This window comes from Aulonocara sp. 'chitande type north' Nkhata Bay, linkage group LG17, assembly GCF_057382095.1.
Source record: "Aulonocara sp. 'chitande type north' Nkhata Bay isolate Kocher_YH1m ecotype deep benthic linkage group LG17, A_spYH_male_GT1.1, whole genome shotgun sequence".
Lineage (NCBI taxonomy): Eukaryota > Metazoa > Chordata > Actinopteri > Cichliformes > Cichlidae > Aulonocara > Aulonocara sp. 'chitande type north' Nkhata Bay.
The window spans coordinates 15,957,710-15,985,244 of NC_141360.1; the positions used below are offsets into that span (position 1 = coordinate 15,957,710).

The 27,535-nt window shown below is 38.7% G+C and overlaps 1 protein-coding gene across 1 annotated transcript in view; it reads left to right on the forward strand.

Annotated features, from left to right (window-relative positions):
• The first annotated feature begins 9,405 nt into the window (after window positions 1–9,405).
• Window positions 9,406–27,535, forward strand: part of LOC147309824 (uncharacterized) — a 119,859-nt gene continuing 101,729 nt past the window's right edge. The window contains exon 1 of the mRNA XM_086269959.1: window positions 9,406–10,200. Coding sequence (XP_086126085.1) covers window positions 9,406–10,200 — 795 coding nt within the window. The remainder of the gene's footprint in view (window positions 10,201–27,535) is intronic.

Genomic DNA, 27,535 nt, shown 5'->3' on the forward strand with positions numbered 1-27,535 from the left:
GATAGACATAATATTTAGTGGAGGACAGGTGGTTGAAAACGGTGGTCGAGAAAAGGCAATTTCCTTGCATTTAGCATAGGATATAAGTTGTGAATTTAAAATGCTTTGTGTGTGTGTGTGTGTGTGTGTGTGTGTGTGTGTGTGTGTGTGTGTGTGTGTGTGTGTGTGTGTGTGTGTGGGTGAAGACGGAAGACAACTAACTTAGGATGTATTTAAAGCCATGAGGCACTGTCTCTGTGTCAAGCAAGTGTCTATAGGACTGCGCAAAGAAAACTCCTCACAACTGATCAGAGACATTTGTATCCACACAATGAATATAAAGAAGCTTGTGTATACACACACACACACACACACACACACACACACACACACACACACACACACACACACACACACACACACACACACACAAATCCTATTTATATAAATTAATACCTTTGTAACATTTAGTACTTTAGTCATTTAATTTTCAAAATAAACACAAAAATTAGCACTTACTAATCAGGATTAGTTGGGAACACTGCCATGGTTGCAATGACGGATTAGAGTATGAGGAAGAAATGTACTGATGTGTAGTGGAATTATTTTTTGATACACACAAAGCAGGTTTATCTATTCAGGTACGCTAGAAGGTGGAAAACATGTTCCATCCATTGTTGTCAGCCATGCATACAGTTACTTGGGGGGCATACAGACTACTCAGTACAATTCTGAGTTGCTGCAAACATCAGAAAAATGGACTAGTCCACCACATAATTCTTTCACTTTTATTTTCAAAGTGTCTTTGAATTCAACTGTTGTAGGTTGATCATTTTCATTTCCATCAAACAATATGACATCCTTTTGTTCACACATTACCCTGTCCATATCAGTACAGATAGCCCGCATGATTTTTCCTATTGAGATCTGATGTGTTTTCAAAATGTTCCTTTAATTTTTTATTTTTTTGGTCTCCAGTTATTCAGACTTGGAATAAAACTTGTTAAAAACAACAATTGTATAGCACGGGCTGAGTTAGAATTAGAGCCTTAACTAATGATGATCTTTATCTGTGTGTGTGTGTGTGTATATATATATATATATATATATATATATATATATATATATATATATATATATATATATATATATTAGGGGTGCAACGATACACAAAATTCACGGTTCGGTTCGATACTTTGGTGTCACGGTTCGATATTTTTTCGATACAAAAAAAAATGTTCATGTCTTTTTAATTTGTCATTTATTAAAATTATAAATATATATTTTAACTCAAAAGTACAGTTTTTAAATTTAACCCTAACCCTTGTGGGTGCTTTTTATTTTGACAGCGAATGCGCACCTGCGGACCACTTATGTGCAGCCCTGGTTATTTAGCTCGTCATATTGCAGCCACAGAAATTCTTTTGTCCATGAAACCATAAAGCTGCACTTTCTTTTCGCCTTATAGTCTGATTTGTCATAACTTTTCCGTTTTGTGGTAAGCTTTTCTTTGGCTGTCACTTCTTCACCCTGACCTGTCTTATTTGGCTCAGCAGAACTAAAATATATATCCTGCTGCTTTTACACACGCACTCACATAAGCTCAGCGATTCTCTGCGCGATCAACCTCTCACATGTTTAAGCTGCGGGAGATTTCACTTGTCATGTTTGCATAGTAAGCTAACGATTAATAAGACGATGTCAGAGGAATTGGTGCACAAATTATCATCACTCACAGATCAGTGCTGTCGCTCTCTATACACAGTTCGCGCGATTGCAAAGTGAAAGCAAAAAAACAAGCGCAAATTCAAACGCGATTTCAATATGTCACATATTGACAGTGGCTCACCGATGCCAATGACATAATTACCCAGCTACATTTCTGAAAGAATGCAAAAGCATTGACATATATTTTTCCTTCCTACAATAGCCCGACGGGAAGGGAAGAGATAGATTTTGGTAGCCCGACTGAAAAAATCGCTAGCCCCGGGACGTCGGGCTAGCGATATTGCAAGCCCTGTATCTGATTGAGGAATCACTCATCTTTGGAAAAGAGAGTTTATTACAGAGAAATGTCTCTTTCCAAAATAAAAGCTATACTATCCGCTTCTTCTGGGCTATATTCTCAGCAGCATAAGGAGAATCATGTGCTAACAGCTGTCTAAATGACTCGACTAAAGTTAGTAGCATGCCCTTTTGTTTTTGTCTTTGCACTAGGATGATGTCGGCGTAAATGTGCAGTCATATTCGTTGTGTTCCCACTAGTGCTTTCAGGTTAATCTCGTTGAAATGACCTTAACGCCACAACACGGCAAATCTCCGTTAACGAGCTACCGCCGATCGCCCCGTGCATGGGGCTAGATGGCCAACACGTTAACGAGCTAACTGCGCTAGCACACTAGTTCCCACCCATGTAATTGAGCATTGCGTGGCACATCCAACATACTGTTTTACTTTAGTCCATGACTCGCTTACCTTCAGGGTCATACGTCACATGAAAACCAAAATAATTCCAAACGCCAGATCTGAATAAGGGTGGGGGAGGTCCATGTGTCTTGCTAGCTTGCCCTGCGCTCTTCCTTCTGACTATGCTGTCTGTGTTGAGCGCTCAGTGGATCTGCGCTCGACAGTGCAGCCTAGGCGGAGTAGTCGAACGCAGATTCACTGAGCGCTCAACACAGACAGCATCGTCAGAAGGAAAGTTGATAAAATAAATTGCAAATGTTGTATTGTTCGATACATATGCGTACCGAACCGAAAGCACTGTATCGAACGGTTCAATATCGATACGAATATCGTTGCACCCCTAATATATATATATATATATATTAGGGGTGCAACGATACACAAAATTCACGGTTCGGTTCGATACTTTGGTGTCACGGTTTGATATTTTTTCGATACAAAAAAATGTTCATGCCTTTTTAATTTGTCATTTATTAAAATTATACATTTATATTTTAACTCAAAAGTACAGTTTTTAAATTTAATGTTGCTGAAACAACTAAGTCATAAAAAAATAAATCTATCTGATCGAGAAATCACTCATCTTTGGAAAAAGAGAGTTTATTACAGAGAAATGTAGCATGCGTGCTTGTTGTTTTTGTCTGCTTCCACTTGTATTTGCACTAAGATGATGTCGGCGTAAATGTGCAGTCATATTTGTTATGTTCCCACTAGTGCTGTCAGCGTTAATCTCGTTGAAATGACTTTAACACCACAACTACCGTGGTTCGCCCCGTGCATGGGGCTAGACAGCGTCAACACGTTAACGAGCTAACTGCGCTAACGCACTAGTTCCCACCAATGTAATTGAGCATTGCGTGGCACATCCGACATACTGTTTTACTTTTGTCCATGACTCGCTTACCTTCAGGGTCATACGTCACATGAAGACCAAAATAGTTCTGAATGAGGGTGGGGGAGGTTCAATTTCGGGTAGCGTTGAGGCAGTTGCCATGTTGCAACGAGCTTAGCTTCTGTCTCGCTAGCTTGCGCTGCGCTCAGTGGATCTGCACTTGACAGTGCAGCCTAGGCGGATAAGTCGAATGCTTTTTCTTGGATAAAGTAAATCAGATTTTACCATTATTATTTCACCGGGTGTCCAAATTCAGAGGCTGCATCCACATGAGGACCCGGCCTTTGCGATCTAAGTGGGCCGGGTCCTCCAAAAGCCGGGTAGGCCGGAAGTGAGCGACTGTGAAATTGGACGGTCTAGCCTTCAGAATTACGTCAGGAGCTCTCTTGGTGGAGTGAAACTCTGCCGTCTGCTCCTCGCTATCTAAAGTATAACCAGACGCTGGCGTAAATTCTTGACCATCTCACACTTCTGTTTAATCAGTTCTCTGTTTTACGTTTATTCAGCTGTGTGAAAACCCTGGAGGAACCCTCCCGAGGGATTAATAAAGTTTTATTTAATCTAAAATAATCTAATAACTTTAATCTCAGCCAAACCGATGTACTCACGAACAAATAAAACGCTGAAAAAAGCCAAACAATAACATTTTTAGGTTATCTAAGTGCTTATCCCACATAACCTCTCCACTCTGCTATTTTAAATTTGTCTTATGCTTTTATGATTGTGTAAACTGTTTACTTTCATGTTGCTTTTATTATTCTACCTTGTGCAGTGTCCTTGAGTGTTCTGAAAGGTGCTTTAAAATAAAATGTATTATTATTATTATTATTATTATTATTATTATTATTATTATGTTTAACCTGAGTAGCGAAAGACAGCGGGGGTTTGAGAACGATGTGCCGGGAGTTTGCTGTTCTCGTCGGCTCAGATATTTGAAGTTTACACAGCTACATTCTTGCCTGAAAATATGTTAAACGTTTATTTTACAACTCAGAACGAGTAATAAGAGCAATATTAAAACTAAGTAGCTGCAGCCAATGTTGGAAACTGGAATTGGCTGGGCCACGCTATGCGTTCTGGGATATTGTTTTTCAATTTTGTTGTTCAGGTGGAAAATCAGGAGAAATTCTGGAGAATGTTGGCTCCGGAAGATGTTCGGGAGGGGCACTGAAATTCAGGATTCTCACGGAAAAATCAGGAGGATTCACATGTATGCAACCTAGTCTTGCTGTCTTGGTTGACTGCTCGGTCTACCAGTAGCTGGTGTTTTGCGTCTGTAGCATTCTTGCACCTTCTTTGTCGCACCTTTCTGCAGCTGTGATAGTTGGCTAACCTCCCTCTGTGCTACCTTGATTTTGGCCTCTAGTCTTGTTCACTGCATATAACAAACAAACAAACAAAAAGGAAGAAAACATGCTCCAGTGGCTGAATCAAATTGTTAATTTATTGTTTGGAAAAAAAATCTGATGCATTTTCTCTCAGCATTTCACCTCTGGGGTTCCACCTGTGATCTCTATTTTTTAATGAATAAGGGGGCTCTGCTTTCAACTAGAGAAAAACAACAACATGAAAATAAACATTTAGGTCAATGTTACCAGCTTTTTGTGTGTTCTAACGAGGTTTATTGTTGTTTACATCAACTCTATCATATTTCTTTTTATTTCAAGATTAATCTCAGTCTCTCTCCTCTTCTCTGTTACTCTTTGTAAATTACTATATGAGCCGATTTCAGTCAGTGTTTAGTTATTTTCACCCCCTCACCCTAATGTTCAGATGATGTTAGCTCTTTGTTGGGTGTAAAGGAGTGTGTTATTCATCCATATAGGATTCATATAAAGAACTGAATGTATAAGTCTGATGGTGCATGAATAATGTAAAATTTACACATTCATTATTGATTGAATGTTGCATCATTTTAGGCTTAAAGGCAGGGAGGGGGCAGCTGAAATGGGAGGCTGGTGAAAGGACCATGCAGTCCAGTTTCATGACATGTTTTTTGATGTGCAGCCTACTCTTCTTTAATCAATCCCTCCATACTGAGCTCCACTTTCATTTGATCGTTTTCCCTTGACCTCCTACTGTGCTCTCGCCTTGCCTCTCCTCCCTCCTCTCTCCATCTATTCAGCCTTTCATTGCCTCATCTTTCTATAGTTGCTCTATACCATCTAACTGGGTGAAGATGGAGGGGGTAAAGGGGAATGAGAGAAGCGATGGAGAATGTTTCTCAGTTGAGTGACTTGTCTGTCACATAAAATAGCTGAGATAAGTAGTGACCATATACACATATACGCAAACTCACAACAGCAGTAGTAGTAAACATTAGTTGGCTTGGTGTGTGTGTGTGTCCGTGTGTGCGTGCGTCCGTGTGCGTGAGAGAGAGAGAGAGTGTGTGAGAGAGTATATTTTAAAATGAAAAGATGAGGTCTTTCTTTTACAGACAACAGACATTGTATTACAGGAGCCCCTGTTCATAATCAGAAGTGTTAACACTTACAGCCTAGCCAATTGTGTCTCATGCATAAGGTGTCTTAAAACCAAAGCAGGCATTTCTATGAATACTTTGAACACACTGGTGTCCAAATCTAAAATTAATTTGCTTTAAAAGACTACAAAATCGGGTTTTATTATGGTGAGTACTTAATATGGACAACCTCTAGGATGTATGCGTCACACCAGCATCTATAAGAAATATAAACCAGCTGTCAAAACAAGAAGAGATGCCAGATGAAGACAACCAGCTAAAGGGGGAGTAGCATCCCTGAGGTTTTCCAGGACTTTATTAAAAGACATTTTCTGAGACAAACAATTATGATATGTTATGATGTGTTCACTATACCATACACTCAGACTGCATTCGTGACAGATAAACACCAAGAACACAGCCAGAACTTCATCCCACTATCTCAAAAACCATGACATTCATCACCAGGAAGAGGTGACCGTCCAGTTGTGCAAGAGAAGAATTTGATGCAAAAGCTATGGTGCTATTTCAGAAGTGTGAAAGGCTTAAAATCCAAAATTGTGGTCCTTTATCAGGTCAAGGACCACCTTGCCAAACAAAAGAACCATAAGTATATTACTTATAACTTATGCACAGGTTCAGTGAGGAAGAAATGTCATCACTCATCTGCCTGTTTTCCTGAATGCTAGGCAACTTTTTCCTTCTTTACATCACTACCGCTTTCCAGTTTCAGTACTGACATCATTACCATAGTACAATCAGCTTCCTGCAAGCCTCCTTTGAGCCAATAAGCCTCCACTTTACTTGGTTTAAATCTGTGCTCTGTGTCATTCTGCCTTTTAGACTCTCATTCGTGATACCCCCTCCTCCCCTTCATAGCCACCTGAGTCAGAGCTCCCTCTAACCCTGGGTCTTCATCTTCACCAACACAAATGTCTGGACTCCACATGACTCTGTCCTAAATCCCCCAATGCTGGGATTACATTCTGCCATGATGGATCATCAGAGTCTAATTGCCAAATATATTATTTCTCTATATATATCATGTTCAAGTGACCTCTCTTTATTGAATTGTCTGACAGTCTCAAAGAAAAGGCATGAAGCTACACAACAGGCAGCACTGCATATTTTATTTGGCAAGATTTACATCAGAAGCCCTTCCAGATGCAAAACAAAAGAAAATTTGTACTTTCTTCGGAATTTAATCAGCTACCTTTCACTTGCTAAGTGACCATGTAAACCATCACACTATGGAGTAATTTAAATAAGATGTAAAAATCTTAAAAGTTCAGTCAGGTCACACAGACCTGGCTGAACTATCAGTCAGCTCGTACCTTTACATGCATCCAGTTGCGAAACAGTTGCTGAACATCTGCCAGCCACGCAGCCTTTCATGCTGTGTCTGACTAAACCAATATCAGCTGTTTTATCACTGTTCTCCCAGCCGCCCATTTTCCATTTGTGTATTCACTTGAAAACGTTAGGAACCGAGCCAAACTGCCAAATATAAATGACTGAAAATATAAACATGATCTTTTTTTTTTTTTATCTTCTTTTGACTATAGTGTTCCTGGCAAAACTGCAGATGTCCCTTTATGTTCACTAGACAAGCACTACCAGCACAGCCTGGTAAAAATAAATACATTTTTTCTCTTCTTTTATAAATACTAATCCATTGTCGTGATTGTGTACGTGACGAATAAAGCGTGTTTGTTTGTTTTTGTTTGTTTGTAGCCACATAATTTGTTAACATGCAGTACGTAGATTGCAGCACTAGAGGATTGTCCAGCGACACTGAAAATGTGAGCCCTTTGTCACACAGTTCACAAAGATTTCATTCAGAACTTTAATGAATTCATGGAGATCACATGGCTGAAATGAGCACAATCTCCTCTTAACATTTGACTTCAAGATCAGGAGATGCCTACAAAAGAAACCTACTAGAATGCAGCTGTTCAAGTTACTGATTTCATTTTCAAAATGGTGCTCAATGAACATTTTGTTCCATCAATCTCTTGCATATTATATTAAAAAGCCTTAATATGTAGAATACAATAGTATAAAGCAATCCCACTGGGGGGAATGTAGACATGGATTTTGTTAACTAATGATAAGGTACTCTAAATGGCAGCATGAAAGGTCAAAAACTTCATATTTATGGGTATTACCATGTAGGTCTATAGAGACTCGTGTGTTTCAAATGAGATTTAATTCATGCTTGGCTTGTAATCTAAATGTCAAGCTCACATTTTACACTGCCATCCGCTAGGCTGGAAACTCATGAATCGCTATTTCTTAACATCTACAGATGTATGCATTTTTAGACTAAGATCTGGGCCAGCCTTGATTTGAATTGACACGCTCCACATTTGAAGGGAGAGGGAAAAAGGCAGGGGGGAAAGTGATGAGATATTAACTGAAAACCCCTTCACTTTTCACCAGTTTTGGAGTCCTGTGATTGAGTCCCGCACCTAACAATTCATGACAGTATCTAAGTTTCATGAGGTTGTTGGGGACTATTTGTAAATATAAAATAATAATTTCAAATCTTTTCCCAGAAAACCATGTAAGTAAGAGACAATCCACATGGACAGCAAAGGGAAAAAGCATTTTTTTAAATGCTGAGTCTAGTTCAAGAGATGGATTTTTTTTTTTTAAAGGGAAGATAACTGACTGACATTTTTATAAATGTGACAGTGAAGTATGTTGAAGTGAAATTGCATTTCGTTGCCCTGTACCTGTGCATGTGCAATGACAATAAAGTTGAATTCTATTCTATTCTATTCTAAATACATTGTGAAGTCAGTGCTGCTGCTGAACTTTAGGCTCACAGTCAGTTTTTGATTTGAACAACCTCTGCTCTGCCATCATCACAGTGTCTGTCCCTGAAACACCCTGCAGGACACAGCTATTCATCACAACTGACACAGACACATGCTCAGAGAGAGGGAGAGAGAAATACACACAAAGACTTCAGTCTCTCAGTCACATGACTACCAGCCTGGTACAGGATCAGTCTGTTACCAAAGCCTCTTCTTCAATCTCCTGTTCACAGGCAGCTTTATTTTCTTAGGCATGCTTGTTTTCTCAGTGGTTTTGTGAACCTGAACATGTTTCTGTGTTTAAACAGTAGCAGCATGGCCTCATAGAAATATGTTTACCACTTTGTTTCCAGACTGAATATTTCCACAACAACTGGACTGACTGCCTTACTAGTTTGTTTTAAGAAACATGTGTTTTCTTGATGATCAATACCTTTCAAATCAATTCAGTTTTATTTATACAGCACCAAATCACAACAACAGTCACCTCAAGGCTCTTTATATTGTAAGGTAGACCCTACAATAATACATACAGAGGAAAAAAGACAACAATCATATGGCCCCCTATGAGCAAGCACTTTGGCAACAGTGCGAAGGAAAAACTCCCTTTTAACAGGAAGAAACCTCCAGCAGAACCAAGCTCAAGGACTTCCGGTAATGGCGGCAAAGTGAGGAGACCCGTGCTTCGCGAGCTCAGTTGTTTTTTCTTCTTTAAATACTCTCTATAAATCCAAATAGAACTTACGTTTAATATAGCTAGCTTGGGATCATAAGAGAACGCTATCATGCCTAAAAAATTTAACAAAGACAAACAAAAAACTACGTTTGAGGCACAAGATGAAAGCGGGGTGGAGGAAGGGCAGATAGACGCTATGCATGAACACGAACAAGAAAAACAACCGGCAAATTCAGATATGCCTTCTACCTTGGACTTATTGAACGCTATTCGTTTGTTCAAGCAAGAGTTCCATACTGAAATGGGCGGAATTATGTCAGCAATAGGAGCTGTTCAAGTTGATATACAAAAATGTGGAGGGCGAATTGACGAGGCTGAAAAAAGAATCTCCAACGCGGAGGACGAAATCACCTTATTGAAAAATGATATGGAAAGTCTTGAAAGACAGGCTAAATTTCTTTCCAAAAAGGTGGAGGACTTGGAAGGAAGAAGTCGGCGTAATAATATTTGGATCCTCGGCATTCCTGAAAAAGAAGAAGGTACAGATCCACGGTCTTTCATGGAGAAGTTTATATCGGATACTTTGAAAATTCCCCCTCCTGTCCTGGAAAGAGCGCATAGGATAAATACAAGGCAAAGCTCCATTGCAAACCGATCGAGAGCCTTTATAATTAAGTGCTTAAGCTACAGAGATCGAGAAGGCATTATGAAAGCCGCTAGGACAATAAAGGAATTGTCGTATAAGGACAACAAGATAGCCTTCCTGCCGGACCTACCTGCAGAGACATATAGACAACAGCGCCAGTATGATGGTGTGAGGAAGAAGCTGCGGGAGATTGGATTATGGAAACACAGGATCATTTACCCGGCGAGGTTGCTTTTGACCAACGAGGAACGTACGCAGGTATTCGATACTCCAGCGGACGTGGACGTCTACATTAAGAGCCTTGAACAAGCACAAAATGCTTGATAAGGCATATGATGGTAGATCAATAACTCTGCTCTAACTATATTTACGCACTCTAATGGAAAGAACAATTTACTATATTGCCAAAGGATTACTACATAATGCTGGGCTAGACATTGGCTATTTTGTTTTCTTAATAAGAGTTACTAGTAGTTTCACTTACTGTGTTAAATATGGGAGAGTTAAAACTTGATAAGGTGGATTTATTTCTATTGTTAATATGTATATATATATTTTTCTTTTTTTTTTTCTTTTTTTTTAATGTAACAACTGTTGCTAAACGCGGGTAATTAGTTCCTCGGCCTAGAGTGGTCATGTTTCAAGAAGAGAACGGAAGTATTTTTGGGGTTAAGGGATACCTGTATGTTCGTATTCAGGCTGGGGTGTGGGAAGGGTTGCTCTCTCAAATCGATAAATGCTCAACATGGTATAATATCTTTCTTTTTTTTTTTTTCTTTGTGTATATATATATGTGTATTTAGTTAATAGTATAGGTTAATAGAAGTGAATATACATGACAGAAGTCTTGATTGACTGTGCTTCTTGGAATTGTAGAGGTTTGCGCACGTTAGTAAAAATAAAACAAGTCACTAGTAGGATTAAGAATTTAAAGGCCAAAATAGTGTTTCTACAAGAAACTCATATGCTAGATAGTGAGACAAATAGAATGAAACGTAGATGGCCAGGTCAAATATTTTCAGCGCCCTACTCCTCCAATTCCAGGGGCGTCATGATAATGATTCATAAATCTATACCTTTTCAAGTTGAGCACGTGCTTAAGGATAGTAATGGACGTTTTCTAATAATACAAGGTAATCTACTCTCCACTAGACTAAATTTAATTAATATTTATGGCCCAAATGAAGATAATCCAAACTTTTATAGCAATTTATTTCTTAAAATCTCAGACTTGCAAGGTAAATGTATAATTGCTGGGGACTTAAATTGTGCTCTGAATCCACAGAAGGATAAATCCTCAGGCATGGATAATACTCACAATAGAACACGAAAGGTGATCAAACAATTCATGAAGGAGTTAAATTTAAGTGATATATGGCGAGATCAAAATCCAACCAAGTTACAATATTCTTGCTGGTCAGGTACACATAAAGCGTACTCTAGAATAGATTACTTCTTGGTATCAAATGAGTTGGTTCATTTTATAAAAGATTGCCAGTATAAGGAAATAGTAATTTCGGACCATTCAGTCGTTACTTTGACTCTCATAGAACCAAAACTGATCAAGACTCGATTTGAATGGAGGTTTCAACTGAAGTGGATGCAGGATAAACAGTTTCTTGAGTTTTTAGGCAAGCAAATTAATGAATACTTTGAACATAACTCAGATCAAACATCGGCAAGTGTAAGATGGGAAGCCTTTAAAGCATACTTAAGAGGGCAAATTATAAGCTATACTAGTAATAAAACAAGAGAAAGAAATCAAAGGATAAAATATCTGGAAGTAAGAATAAAAAAGTTAGAAGAGATTAGCTTTCAATCAGGTCAAAACAATGAGTATATTGTAAAAGAATTATTACTATTGAGAACGCAATATAATGAAATGACAAGTGAAAAAGCAGCTGTTAATTTATTGAGATTAAAGCAACAATTCTATGACCAAGGTGAAAAACCCAGCAAACTCCTGGCATGGCGTATAAAAAAGATGGAATCTGAAAAGGCAATTACAAAATTAGAAAATTCAAATGGTAATACTATAGTAGACCCATTAGAGATAAATAATGCATTTAAAAGATTTTATGAAACGCTATATAACTCTGAACTCAATAATGTAACTAGAATGCAATCTTTATTTCTAGATAAACTTGAAATACCAAAAATTTCAGAAAAAGACAAAGTAAATGTTGATAGGCAAATTAGTATACATGAAATTATAGATGCAATAAACTCCTTAAATGCTGGCAAAACAGCTGGTCCAGATGGATTGCCAATTGACCTTTACAAATATTTTAAAGATAAATTAGCACAGCCCCTCTTAGATATGTATATAGAATGTTTTAATAATGGCAATCTTACTGACTCATTAAGGAAGTCCCTGATAATACTGCTTCCTAAACCTGGAAAACTAAATAATAAGTGTGAAAATATGCGTCCTATAAGCTTAATCAATACAGACACTAAAATTATTTGTAAAATTTTTGCTAAAAGATTAGAAAGTATTCTTCCAGTTATTATAGGGGATGATCAAAATGGATTTGTTAAACATAGACAGGGTTTTCATAATGTAAGACGAGTTTTAAACATTCTTCATAATCAAAGTGAGCAGGACGATACAGCCATTCTTTCGCTTGACGCGGAGAAGGCTTTTGATAGAATTGAGCGGTCATATCTTTTTGATGTCATTGTTAGATTTGGGTTTGGAAAGGTATTTCTGCATTGGATCAAGCTATTACATTGTCACTCTGTGGCTCAGGTTAAGACAAATGAGATAATCTCTGAACAATTTGATATTAAAAGAGGGTGCCCGCAGGGTTCACCCTTATCTCCACTTTTATTCCTTTTAGCTATTGAACCTCTGGCAATAGCTGTTAGAAACAGCGGACAGATACAAGGTGTTAGGATTGGTAGAAAGGAACATAGAATTGCTTTATTTGCTGATGATATCATAATATTTTTAAAGCAATTAAAAAATTCTGTGCCCGCTGTAAAGGATTTATTAGATCAGTTTGGGGTTTTCTCAGGGTATAAAGTTAATGTAACAAAATCATCATTAATGTTACTTAATCAAGGGTACAATCAAAACGTAAATCAGAATGTATCTGGCTTTACTGTTAACTCTGAATTCATCTATCTAGGTATTAAAATAGTTCCTTCATTAAAAGATGTGGTGGTACTTAACTATAATATAATACTACAGAAAATTTCCAAAGATTTGGAGCGTTGGATAAGTCTACCACTATCTATTATTGGAAGGATAAGTGTTCTTAAAATGAATGTATTACCTAGACTGTTGTATATGTTTCAAAATGTCCCACTGGCTCCTCCTGTTGGATTATTTACTAAATTAACATCACTAATCAGAGAGTTTATCTGGAACAAGAAGCAGCCTCGTATTCGTTTGTCTTTGTTGTACCTTCCCTTTGATACAGGGGGGTTGAAATGCCCCAACTTTTACTGGTACTATTTGGCTATTCAATTAAGGACAATAAGATTTTATTTTTCATCCCAAAATACCCCGTCATGGGTGGGGATGGAAGCAAATGCTCTTAAAATGCCATTAAATTTGTACTTATATTCTGCGAAATCCAAACAGTTAAAGAAAGAAACAAATAATCCTATAGTTCAAAACATGATTGAAGTCTGGTTTACAATAGAAGAAATGATGAATATTAAGAACAATCTCTCTCAGTTTAGCCCCATCTGGGGAAATGCCTTATTTGTACCAGGAAAGTTGGATGCAGGGTTTCAGGATTGGGCAGTAAAAGGTGTTAAGAAAGTGGGTGATCTGTTTTGTGATGGAGTAATGGTCTCATTTGAGGATTTAGTCTCAAAATTTCAAATCCCCCAAAAACACTTTTTTAAGTATTTACAAATTAGAAGCTTTATTTCATCTATGCAAAATAAATCCCTTAATTTTCCCCAGTTAAGTAAGCTAGAGGAGTTTATGGTGAAAAAAGGTGGTAATAAAGGCTTAATTTCAACATTTTATAATTGGATTGTTTCTGCCTCTTCAGAAACATCAGTTTCTAAGTTGGAAGCTTGGAGAAAGGACCTAAATATTAATATTTCTGAGGAGACATGGAAGTTAATTTGCTTAAAAGCACAAAAACAATCGATTAACAGTAACTTAAAATTACTACAATACAATTGGATCATGCAAACATATGTAACACCGGTGAAACTGAATAAATATAATAATAGAATACCAGATACATGTTTTAAATGTGGAGAAGCCCGTGGAACATTTTTTCATTGTATATGGGAATGTAGAATTGTTTGTGCCTTTTGGCAGGAGGTGATGAACAAAATAAACCAAATTTTAAATAAAAAGATCACTTTGGATGTAGAAATGATGCTACTACAAGTGTATCCTAAAAATATTAAATTAACAACCTATCAAATTAAGTTTATGGATTATTGTACATTACAGGCAAAACGTATGATTGCAATAAATTGGAAAACATCAGTTCCTCCTGCTATTGGCGCTTGGATAAACTCCTTGACACAGTGTATGGAAATGGAAAGGATTACGTACTTTCTGAAAAATAAGTTAATATATTTTGATGAAATTTGGAAGCCATTTAAAAAATTTTTAAAAGTAGTAAATATAGAACAACTTATGTAGGAGAGTGGAGTAGGAGGAAATTGTTTAGCATGTGCATGCTATTTTTTATTGTTTATTCCTATTGATTATATTTTCTTATTTCTTTTTTTTTTGTTTGTTTTTTTTTCTTGAATTATGTATAAATGCCACATATGGTACAATTGTATATATATTTCATGTGAGCTTGTTCTTTTTTTTCTTTGTTCGGAAGAGAGCAGAGTGGGAGGTGAGGGTGGGGGAAAAGGGTTTCTATTACAACAGCATATTATTGGAAACTACCTTTGTATGTTGTTGGAAAAGTAATAAAAATATTAAAAAAAAAAAAAAAAAAAAAAAAAAGAACCAAGCTCAAGGACAGGCGGCCGGTTGGGGTGAGAGAAGGAAGACAGGAGAAAAGACATCCTGTAGAAGAGAGCCCAAGATTACTCTGGTGGACTCTGGAGCTCTTTTGTCTAGGGCCATCAGCTGAATTCACACTCATCCAGTGAAACTTTTCAGTACTTTCTTGATGCTTAATGATTGCAGATTTTACTTCAAGCATGCGTGGTCCCACGAAATGAAAGCTGTTGATTTTAATAAATCATGAGGATAATATTTTAAGTTCAGGGTAGAAGTTAATCAGGGAATTGCTATGAAATTTCAAAAGCACTCAACGTTTAACACTGCACTCTTTTGGCATGTTATGAACTAAAACTTGATGATGCAGTGTGAGAATGTTGCAAATCTTGATATATTCTACTATTTAATTCCCTACATTATTTTTCCATGTTCCATGTTCACCTGGTCAGAAAGGTGTTCTTTCAGTTTTCAGGTTTCCTTGAGTGATGTGCAACCCACCTAACAGACTGTTTCCACCACCAGGTTCAATTGTGAGCTCTGAGGTTTTCCAAGTATAATTGGAGATAAAGTATTGGAATTTCAGGAGCGGGAACATGCCTCCAAACACTTAACTTCTTCACTTCTGTTTGGTACAAGGGCATCTGCTAGGCCCGGGTGCTGCCACCAGTCCCCTTCGAGGCCTTCCTCAAACCACAGCTCGATTCACGTCCAAGCCTTTCACCTTTATGTACTAATCCACTAGCTGGGCCCACATCCTAATTTTATGTTTGACAGCGTTTTAGTAGGTAAAGGTGAATGGCTTGGACATGAATTGAGCTGCGGTTTGAGGAAGGCCTTGAATGGGACTGGCGGCGGCTCCCAGGCCTGGCAGATCCCCATGTGGGCGATCGTGGCTCAAGAGTTAGGAGTTCGCCTTGTAATCGGAATGTTGCCAGTTCGAGCCCCGGCTTGGACAGTCTCGGTCGTTGTGTCCTTGGGCAAGACACTTCACCCGTTGCCTACTGGTGGTGGTCAGAGGGCCCGGTGGCGCCAGTGTCCGGCAGCCTCGCCTCTGTCAGTGCGCCCCAGGGTGGCTGTGGCTACAATGTAGCTTGCCATCACCAGTGTGTGAATGGGTGGATGACTGGATATGTAAAGCGCTTTGGGGTCCTTAGGGACTAGTAAAGCGCTATATAAATACAGGCCATTTACCATTTAAATAGAATTGAAAAGGGGAGGTAAGGTGGGGCACGTAAACGAGAATGAGCAGCTTGTAGGGCTGGGGGAACCTGTATAGATGAGAACCAGAAGGAGCATGTATGGAGGCGTGGTCCTGCTCCTGAAATTCCAATACTTAATCTCCAAAACGCTGCCAAACATAAAATGAGGACTTGGGCCCAGCTAGTGAAAAATGCTTCTTGGATTAAACATTTACTTACAATATAAAGTCAAAACACCGAACAACACTGTAAGTTACAAGGTACTGTAAGTTATCTGGACCCTGTGAGGCCCCTATGGAACAGACTTGCTATTGAAAATCTTTTGGATACCTAATAAGACTGGAATCTCGGGTGTGTGGAATCTGAGCTGTAGCTCTTTGTCATGTTGCTTAAACTGGTCATGAGCAGTTTTTGCAGAGTGGTGCATGTGCCACACTGCGCTGCTGGTAGAGTGCTTGCCTGACTAACAATGGGTAAACTGTGGGTAACTTCGAGCTTCAATTCATGCTGACTTGAGAGACATCGGTTATAAAGTTTTTTTAAAGCCATTAAGGGTATTTTATAGGAAAGTATTTAAAACTGGTAGATTCTTTAATAACTGTGGCGGGGCGTGGTTTGTAGCGAGGCTGCGGGGGAGGCTGACACACCTGAGCTCGATCAGCTCATCACACCTCCCCTATATTAAACATGCTGGGTCCTGAGGTTGATGTTGTTGTTGTGTGTAGGACACAGCTGAAAATCTAATGCCATCTCTAAGAAGTCATTGTCTATCTTTCCATATTAGCCCTGTGATGGACTAGAGACCTTTCCAGGGTGTTCCCTGTCCCATGCCTGTCTATGTCCTAAGTTGGAAGCAAGTAAGAAAATAGATGGATGTTCAGTGAGCGATATAGATGTACTTAACATGATATTGATGTGGATGCTTTTAATGCTGTATCAGGAATGTCATATTTTATACAGGCTTGAGTGGTTCTGTTATTATTTTTTACTGTATGCTGTAACTTTACAGTTGTTGCCCAGATTAGCTCTCCCGCTGAAACTGAGATGCACTAACACCCCCCACTACATGTACTGGATATACATCTGTATATGTAAACACATCCTTTCATTATAACTATACAATATTAATTGATTCACAGTACTAAACAAAATATATAATCACACAACTGTCTGGAAGGATCTATGCAGCACTGCAGCTGCTGTGTTCTTCTGGATGGATGCAAACTGCATTTCGTTGCCCTGTACCTGTGCATGTGCAATGACAATAAAGTTGAATTCTATTCTATTCTATTCTTTGCCATATTGAATGAAGATATGTAATGAAATTCAACACTGCAAATCAGTATCTTGTTCATCAACAACTAAAGTAAAAGTTAAAAAGAACACTGAGAGCTGAAAGCAGAGAAAGTTTGCCTTCAAAGTAAAAAGGCTTTTGGAAGCGTGTTGATAAATTGGTTGGTAAATTTATGGAGACCTTTATTGAATACATAAACCAAAAGCCTACACATTCAACAAACTTCGTCTTTCCTCCGTATTTTCCCTCTTCTCAAATTTAGTGTCATTCTAATCTTTCCATTTATCTCAGTTTAGTGTACCTAAGGCCATCTTCACTTTATTTATGGCTGTATTCACTGAAGTTATCGCTCAGCAACATGTGGCCTCTGATTTAATTTCTGTGCAGTGTAATGTGATTTAAGAGCTTTCTGAGGTGATACTTCTAATGCAAATGAAACAATAAAGCACAGCATGCAGATATTGAATGAAGTAGAGTGTTTTCTTGCAATAATGTACCTCTGTGATGACTGCAGCATCACAGTGCAGTGATCCACTGATCCATAGTGATGTCACTCCTCATCTTTTTCTTTCGTCTGCAGGTTTAATTTTTCTTTTGTTAGGGAGGTTTGTGGCACAGACTGGGGAAAGTGCTTGAATGATAAATGGGGGAGAGTAAAGGATAAAGAGAGAAAAAAATATTCTGGAAAATATTAGGCCAGCCTCTGTACGCAGCAACACTGTGCCAGCACTACACCTGTGCTCTATGACATCGACCTCCCTCTCCTCTCCTCTCCTGGCTTGCCTGTCATTAATTTCTCATGACTCTCACATCCTAAAAGCATGGTGAACATGTAGTACATGTAGGCATTCCAGTGTCATCTCTCATTTCGTATTTTAGTCAGAAGTCAGAGCCTAAGATGAGGAATACTGGAGGAGTATTTGTCATGCAGTCACCAGTGACGAGAGTCTCAAAAATTGGTCATAATGAGCATACGTACAAGAATTTGTGTATGTGTGTTTCTTCTTTTCTCCTCTTGTGTCAGTTATTGTTTTGTTCTATAAAAATACAAATTTGATTTAAAAAAAAATCCTAGTTTAGTGGAGCTGTCCAAGATTTCCCTTTCATCCCATGATCCCTGTGATAGGCTGCAGGGATAAGTTGGATAAATTGGATGGTTGAAAATTGGATGGTAAAAAAAAGAGGGGGGTGGGGGGGGGGATGTGTTATAAACAAATGTGTTACTACAAAATGTTAAAAACTAGGAATATATATCAAGATATAAACCGATTACTGACTACAAACTTAAGATGAAACTATAAACTATAAACTAAAGGTAAGCCAACACTGAGACTGTCACGGGCTGCGATGGCAGACCATGGAGTTGCAGTGAAAGTAGGGCCCAAACACGAGACTTTTAGTGAAGGACAGTGGATTTACTGACAGGGGGTGGAAAACACACAACTATATACAAAATCCAGGTACTGTGGTCCTGTGGCGATTCTCCCTGAATCCCACACAGTGCAGATGTCCGTGAAAGGTGAAAAGTGGCGACTCCAAAAAACTCCTATTCCCACACCGTGACTTCAAAACACACTCCGCTCCAGATTCCTGGTAACACAAACACATTAAGGTTAGCAGGAAATCTATTATCTCGAAGGTTTATACAGAAGTCCAGCGTCGGCCTCAGCTCAGCTGCAGTCTTTAATACCGCTCCCTTGACGAGCGTAATCTGCTGCAGCTGGCAGAGGAGGACGAGCGGCAGGTGTCTCTAGAGCAGAAACAGCCAGCGAACCAAAACATCCAGAAACTCACACGGAGAAACCAGGAGAAAAAAGGAGAGAAAACCAAAACACCACACGGAAAATATAAACATAAACATACACTAAAATATATGAGCCCTGGGTCCCTAGACCCAGGCAATGACAGAGACAAAGACTGAAAATACAGAAACACAAACAAACCAGACACGGGTACACAACTGGTGAAACAGACATGGATGGACTTGGGAGACTGAAGGTAAACAGACACAAAGATGCTGAAGACAGAACATGGAGATGAGACTAACAAACTAACTAACAAACTCAGAGGCACTGGAAAAATAATATACTCAGGATCTAGATCATAAATTATTTCATAATATTTATGTGAGTCTGTGTGTTAAGAAACCTTGGATTAAGCTGGACCACTTGGTCTGCACTCACAGCCTTCAGCAAAACTCACACACAATCCCACAAATTAAACTATGTAATCCTCGGTGGTTCATCTGAAATTGAACCAAAGCTTAGCCTGAGGTTTGCTACTAAGCCCATTGTTTCTATATATTTACATTCTTCCTGCTCCTGCCTTTAACTTTCTGCAAATTCAATGCACATGTTTGCTTGTGATAAGAAAACCAAACGTTCCCTGCAGCAATATGAGGAATAATTGGATTGACAAAAGAGTCTCCAAGCGTAGCAGAGGATGGATGTGCCGAGCAAATATGTGTGGTAAATGTTCCTGGCCTGCCAATGAGCTCTTGACCTGTATTGCTCACAGAAGCATATCCTAACATATGGCACAGAAAGGACTTGTATAAATTAGATATGTGTGCATGTGGCTTGAAGGGTCTGCCTGGAATTGCAGTGCCTGTTAAGGCATCTCATTACATTTACAAACGTGTGCTATGGCAAAGTCACAATGTGCGTTAACATTCACTTGTGAGGACACAATTCCAAATTCAGATCACTGGAATCACTGCAAGGGTCACGGCTAAGAAGCAAAGGCCACCTAACACATCAGTTGTCACACACACAATGAGTCTGTGTGAGTGAACTCTGACCCTGTCACATTGCTTTGGCAACAAAGGTTTGAACCCTGCTGCAGTTGTTGCTAAGCTAATTGTTGAGGTACTCATTAGGTTTTTGAGGGAGTGTTGATGAAGGAAGCAATGGAGCAGCGAAGTGATGTGAGTCACAACAACCTTTCACTAAAATTAGCATGATGTCTTTTTCTGCCATGCAGTTGTGAAAACTGTTTTTCATTCTTTATCATTTTCTGTTTGACAGAGTATATCTCAGTATATTACAGTTTCTTTAACCAATATGAAACATCATGTGCTGTAATATAGTGTCCCTTTATATAACATGTCATTTTTTCTTTTTTCTGTCCTTTTGCAATATTTTGTCGACATCAAAAAAGGAGTCTAGAAATTCTCTTACAAGACTAATCAAAAACATTTGTCACACAAGTTTTAGATCATTAACCAAATTTTTATATTAGACAAAGATAACCCAAATGCCATTTTATATCCAAAAACTGTCTCAACCTACCTGTCCCTGTGTGAAAAGTAGGGCTGAACGATTATGGAAAATAATCTAATTGCGATTTTTTGCCCCAATATTGCGATTGCGATTGGATATGCGATTATTTTTTAAGGTCTTTGTCTTCTGTATTATTAAACAAAGACAAGCAATACATCATATAGTATGGCCAATACTATATTACATTAATTTTAAACTGTTCTTTCCTGGAAGACAGACCTCTGTTATGATGACATGAGGTGATGCATGAATTGATGACTGACATTTTTATTTAACTTCTTCAATCACAACAGTATATTTGAACATACACAATAGTTTATTTTTAGCTTACAAACATCTGAGCATAAAGTGCTGACAAGGAACCCTGGTGTAAACATTAAAATGAAAGTCAGTACAATGTGCAGATTGCAGAAATATACATAAAAAAAATCAGTGGCTTTACCACACTCAGTTTTTCGACAAACTACTAGACAGTCATTCAATTAAAAAATAATATTAAATAAATAAAACTAATAAATAAAAAATACACACATCTTACTGATCTCTGCAGTCAGTAACATTACACATAAAGTGCAAACATAATAGCAATTGTATAAACACACACACAAACACGCCTTTAAAATTTAAAGGCGTGAAATTGGACGGTCTAGCCTTCTGAATCAGAAGGCTAGTTCTGATTAGCGTCACCGCTGTCTCGGTGGAGTTTAATAAACTCGGCCGTCTGCTTCTTGCTATCTAAAATATAACCAGACACTGGTGTAAATTCTCGACTGTCTCATACTTCTGTTTAATAAGTTTTCTGTTTGACGTTTAGTCAGCTGTGTGAAAACCAAGGAGGAACCCACCCGGGGGATTAATAAAGTTTTATTTTATCTAATCTAATAACTTTAATCTCAGCCAAACCGATTTACTCACGAACAAACAAAACACTGAAAAAAGCCCAACAATAACATTTTTAGGTTGTCTAAGTGACTTATATATCAACACGTTCTCACTCCCAAAGCGTAACATTTTACGCTACGTGACAAATCGTCACCATATTACGTTTTCGGCTACCCACCACGTTCCTAAATGACGACCTCGGAAAAAAGAGGAAATATGAGAACCATCTGGACTGAATCTACACATGTTCACTCTTTTTCTTCAAATCGCTTAGAAACACGCTATTTAACACCATTACAGTCCTGGTTAAGGTCAGGAATAAGGTTATGGTCAGGGCTAGGGATAAGGTTAGGTTTAGGGCTGGAATACAGGGCTGGAACGTCTATTACCGCGGGAGCGTCATTGCACTGGATTCCAGCCATAACCCGCCGCGTACCATAAGAACGCCGAAGGTCTCCTTTCGCGTTCCTCAGGAACGCCGCGGGATGTGACAAAACGTCGACATGTTACGCCTCGGGAGTGAGAACGCTCTGTATATATTACGTTTAACCCGAGCAGCGAAACTCCGCGGTGATCTGAAAATGATGTGCCGGGAGTTGTGCCGTTCTCGGCCGCATCAGTAACCCTCGAGCTCCCGGCTAGCTGTCGAGCTGGTGGGTAGCAGACGCCTCTGAAAACGTCGAAGCACTTTTGCAAATATGGGATATCTTGATAAACCGAGCAGATATTTGATGTTTACACAACTACTTTCTCGCCTGAAAATATGTTAAAAGTTTATTTTGTGACCCTGAAAGATTAGTATGAGTAATTTTAAAACTTAGTAGCGGCCGGCATTGCTGGAAACTGGAGTTTGGCTGGGCCGCGCTATGAATTCTGGGATATGGTAGTAATTTGGACAGCCTTCGGCGCGTCGCTGTGACGTAATCGGTCTACAAATGCGGCCTCAGGAGGATGCAGCCCATGAATTTGGACATGTCCAGAATATAATCGCAGCCTTTGCGGTTAGAAAATTGCACTTGATCATGTCGCGATATTATCGCAAATGCGATATATCGTTCAGCCCTAGTGAAAAGGTAATTAGACAATAATTAATTTAACTGGGACTGCCACAGCATCATACGTGACAGTGACAAATATGCAAAAAACTAACAAATTTTTACAGTATTTTTTGGGCAGGAGAGATACTTATATTCACTGTTTCTGGAGCACTGAAAAAAGTGACCCTAACATCCAGTCAGGATCTCATAAATGCCTCAGTTATTCTGCTCGCAAAAAGAGATGTGACATCCAGAGAGGCTGGATTTCAGTTAGAATATAGGGATGGGTGTGCTCTATCACCCACACCCAGGCGTGTTTAGAATGGATTATGAACAGACCTAAATACATGAGTTCTTTGCAAGAGACCCAGCACCTACCACATACAGACTGGTTGATCTCAGAGGCGAGTTAGTAAAACTCATATTTTATGAGCCAGAATTACAACATTGCTGACAAAAACAGTACTTTTAAAATTTTTAAAACATTTTCCAGAAAAAAAGTGAGATGGAAAATGTTAGTATGGTTAGGCTGGCCTTCCCAATTTAAATTGTGGATCCCTATCAAAGATTATATAAATATATGTCATAGGGTGTGGGTAGTGCCAGTTAATTTACTATAGACCCAAAGAAGAATTATTATTTTATTTTTATGTCAGATTGCCTTCTTCAACACATGTTCAGTTAAATACAATTTCTGGAATTATGTCACAAGTTCAGCAAAGACTGTTGTTCTGAACAAGCCATGGAATGTGAGAATTACTAAATGTCAGTACACTATATACTATATACACTTCCAATCAAAAGTTTAACACCACTTGAAAAATGGCAAAAAAAAAAAATCTTATTTTGCATGGTTGGATCTTAAGAAGGTCCTAAATAGAGCTTCAACATGTAACAAGAGGACATGGGAGTGAGAGAAAACATTTTTTGGGCATGCAATTTTTTTGATGTTTTCTACGCGCTACAGTGGAGGGGGCGCCATAATTGTCTGGGGTGCTTTTTCCTTCAATGGAACAATGGAGCTTCAGGAGGTGCAGGGGCATCAAATGGCCACTGGCTATGTCCAGATGTTGCAGAGAGCATCACTCACGACTGAGGGCCCTCGTCCATGTGGTAACGACTGGGTTTTTCAATAGACCAACGCTACAACACATAATGCCCACAGGACAAGGGACTTCTTCCAGGAGAATAACATCACTTGTCTGGACCATCCTGCGTGTTCCCCTGATCTGAATCCAATTGAGAACCTTTGGTGATGGATGGCAGGGGAAGTTTACAAAAATGGACAACAGTTCCAGACAGTAGATGCCCTTCGTGTGGCCGTCTTCACCACTTGGAGAAATGTTCCCACTCACCTCATGGAAATGCTTGCATCAAGCATGCTGCAACAAATTTTTGAAGTGATCCACAATAACGTTGGAGCTACGTTGGAGTTGACTGTGCTGTGATTTTGATCTGGTCAGTTAAGCAGTAGAGGGGGTTGTTAATCAATTTTATCTGCTTTAGTGTTAAAAAAATTAACACTAGGTGCACTAAAGGGGCAACAACAAGACAACCTCAAAATAGGTTTTTATATGTGGAGGCCATAGATATTTTTTTCTCCTCCTCATCTTTTCAAAATACTTGTTCCCACTAGTTTTGCATTTGGCAGGGTCCACGTCACTACTCCTAGCATGAGGTGATACCCAGACCACACAAAGGTTGCAAAGCTAGTCCAACGCCTCCTGAATGGTACATTAACACCATGGCCAGAAGATTTTCTGTGTCTCCCAGTACAGTTTCAAGAGCATGGAGGAGATTCCAAGAGATAGACAGTACGACTAGGAGAGTTGGACAGGGCTTTAGTAGATTCAAAAGCAGATACTGGTCCTGGTATCTGGACCAGTATCTGTTTTTTTATGCAAGGAAGAACAAAAACAACCAGTAGATACTGGAATTCAACAATTCCCACTTGACAGGGTTTGGTTTTCTTTTACTCAATAATTAAATGCTGTAGCTCTGGTTTTCTTCAGCAAATAAATCATTTGTGTTGGTTTGTTCATAACCCTTCTAAAAATGCCTCAGGGCGAAGGTGGTGCTGTGGTTTTTCTCTAATGTTTATTTATTGTTTCAAATCAAAGAATTTTACAATACTACTGAGTCTGGCGTCCACCATCCAGATGTTGTATGACCACAGAAAGAGCCAGATGGTAAGGATAAATTGATCGGTCTAGTATTGTCATTAGCTCATCACCCTGATCTGCTTAGAAAAATTTAGGGGAGCTCAAACTGCAGTTATTTTGTAACTCATTTGGATGATTTGTTTTAAAAGCCATAACATAATGCTTAGGATACTTCTGCCAAGCAATCCTCAGCAGATGGATAGTGGTGATTTTGATGTTGTTTACAGTTTCCTCAAAGAGCTCTTCAGCATAATTCACTTCTGCAGGTCTGGGTGCATCCTGTAAATCACATGGAGGTGGAGTCTCGAATAACAGTGCCAGAGAGGCGGGCTTGGGAGGAAATAAAGCTAAGTGTTCCATCTGCCCTGATTGCAAAATGAACCATACGCCCACAATTTTTGAAGTATGCTGTTGTCTATCTCTCCACTCAGTAGTCAGAGTGTTTAATGATTTCCAGCCTACACATGGCAGAAGGCAAGTCTTCACATCACAAATGAAATGAAACAAGATATTTTCCAATTCTCTCATTACATTGTCAACCTTGCTAAACAAGCAATGCATTACCCTCCAGCCTGCCCACTGAATAAGTTCTTAAACCTAGAAACATGTTTATCAAGGGTGAGAGATCATGGGCTTAACTCCATTTTTCAAGACCTTGGACTGCAATTACACTTTCCCTGTCTTTACACAGACTCAAAAACAAATTAATCACCAGACCAGTTAAAATAATCATCCTTCACTCAGTAAAGCTCAGCCGCCAATGGGCAAAAAAAACTTTCTTATTACATAAGCATGTAATATCATGCTTATATAATCTGTCAAATTTAATCCAGGGCAACTAGCCACTATCTTCACTCGGGGAATCCGGCTTTGTTCTCATAAAAATTATCTTCCTACTGATTGGCTTGTGTGTATGAGAAAGAAGAAAAAGAAGAAGGGATACGCTTAACAGCCACAAAAAGACCCTCATCCAAGCACTGAGATATAAGAGATTAAATGCTTGTATAATCTTGGGTTTTTCTCTGTGAGGGTATTAATCAGTTCTGTCGTTTTCCATTTTTAGTTCTGAATAAATGTCACAAATATGAATCAGATGATGCCATGAAATGAGTTTTCATGTTTTTATGAGTTTTGAATTTAGTCTTGATAGTCATCTGTCGATATGATGCATGTAACCCATCTGAAGGTATAACAGACACATTTATGTATACATTGAGTGTGTGTGTATATGGAGAGACGAGAACTGTCAAGATAGACAACCACTTCTGTAGCCCTCCACCGATCAGGCCTGTATATTAGAGTGACCAGAGAGAAGACACTCCTCAGTAAAAGGCGAAACGGCCCACCTGGAGTTTGTCAGCAGAGATTTTGCTGGAGATACTTCAAGGACAGAAGGACCATGACAAAAGAAACCATGTGTGAACATTAGGGATTGGAATTCCATTAACAATAATGCTTATCATTTCAATTCCTTATCGATTCTCTTATTGATTGTCATTGGGTTCTCATTGGCTCCGTTTTGAGAGAATTTATTGCCAAGCAGCAATAAATAAATTACATTCATGCAAATTAATTGCATACTGTGGGTCAAATGTTTTTGCATGTTTGTCGATATTTGTTGATATTTACCCTCTTATTTGTAATCAGTGTTGGAGTTGTTACTCAAAAAGTGCAAAAAGTCATTATTGAACATATTACAGAGAGCACTTTTCTCAAAAGTAATGCAGTACATTACTTAATTACTCACAGGAAAAGTAATTTGTTACACTACTCGTTAAATTACTTTTATGTTACTCTGTAAAATAGCTGAAACACTGTCTCATAACCACATTTTAACAATATAACCTAAGGCTACTACTCCACACACCAACACAAATCTCTAGTGAGGACATGCATTTCTAAAATCTTTCTCTTAGTAGAATACAAAGCTGACCATGCAAAGTAAAGTTGAAAACTACACTCCACACACACAAAAAAAAACCCCGATTGCCACAGTAATTCTACTTGAACAGGTAGAATCTGCTTGTTACCTGTTGAAGTTCAGAGTCTGGCTGCTGGGCGGCAACTCAGCCACTCGGCATTTACTCGGCGTTCACTCTGGGTTCTTGGCTATCTTAGTGTTAGCATGCTGTTTGGGCAGATGCTTGCAAAGAACCGAAGTTGTGTTAGCAGCATAATGCAATTGTTTCTGCCCTGGAAGCAGTTTTCAACTTTACCATTTATCTCGTCCTTTTGTGTAATACAGATAACTGTCCATATCCAAACTTTAGACTGCGTTACTATTTCGTCCTCTGACACGCGAACTGAAATCAGCAGGTTGTAATGCGAGTGCAAAAACTGATAAGAGGCAGGCAGGCTAACAATTCCAAGAAATTGGATTACTTGGTAGTCCAGTAGTCCAGTAGATTCCCATTCCTAGTGAACGCATCCACTTAACACACTGTTTGCTGCTACAACTACACATGTTTCTTTTCCAAATATTTATTTATAAGTGACTTATGTATGTATGTATGTATATATTGTACTATTCTTAGTTAGCGTATTGTCTGTCTTGTCTTAATGTTGGTTTAAAGTGGAGCACTGTAACAAAAAATAATTTCCCCCAGGGATCAATAAAGTATTCTGATTCTGATTCTGATGATTCTGATGAGCCATCTTCTATTGGCCAAAGCTCATTTAAATTGTAATCACAGAGGAAAGGAAGCATGGAGGAGGAGATGTTATGGTATAGGAGTGGTCACTTAATTAGCATATACATATGCAGCAACATTTCATTCCATCTTTCTACATGGCAAT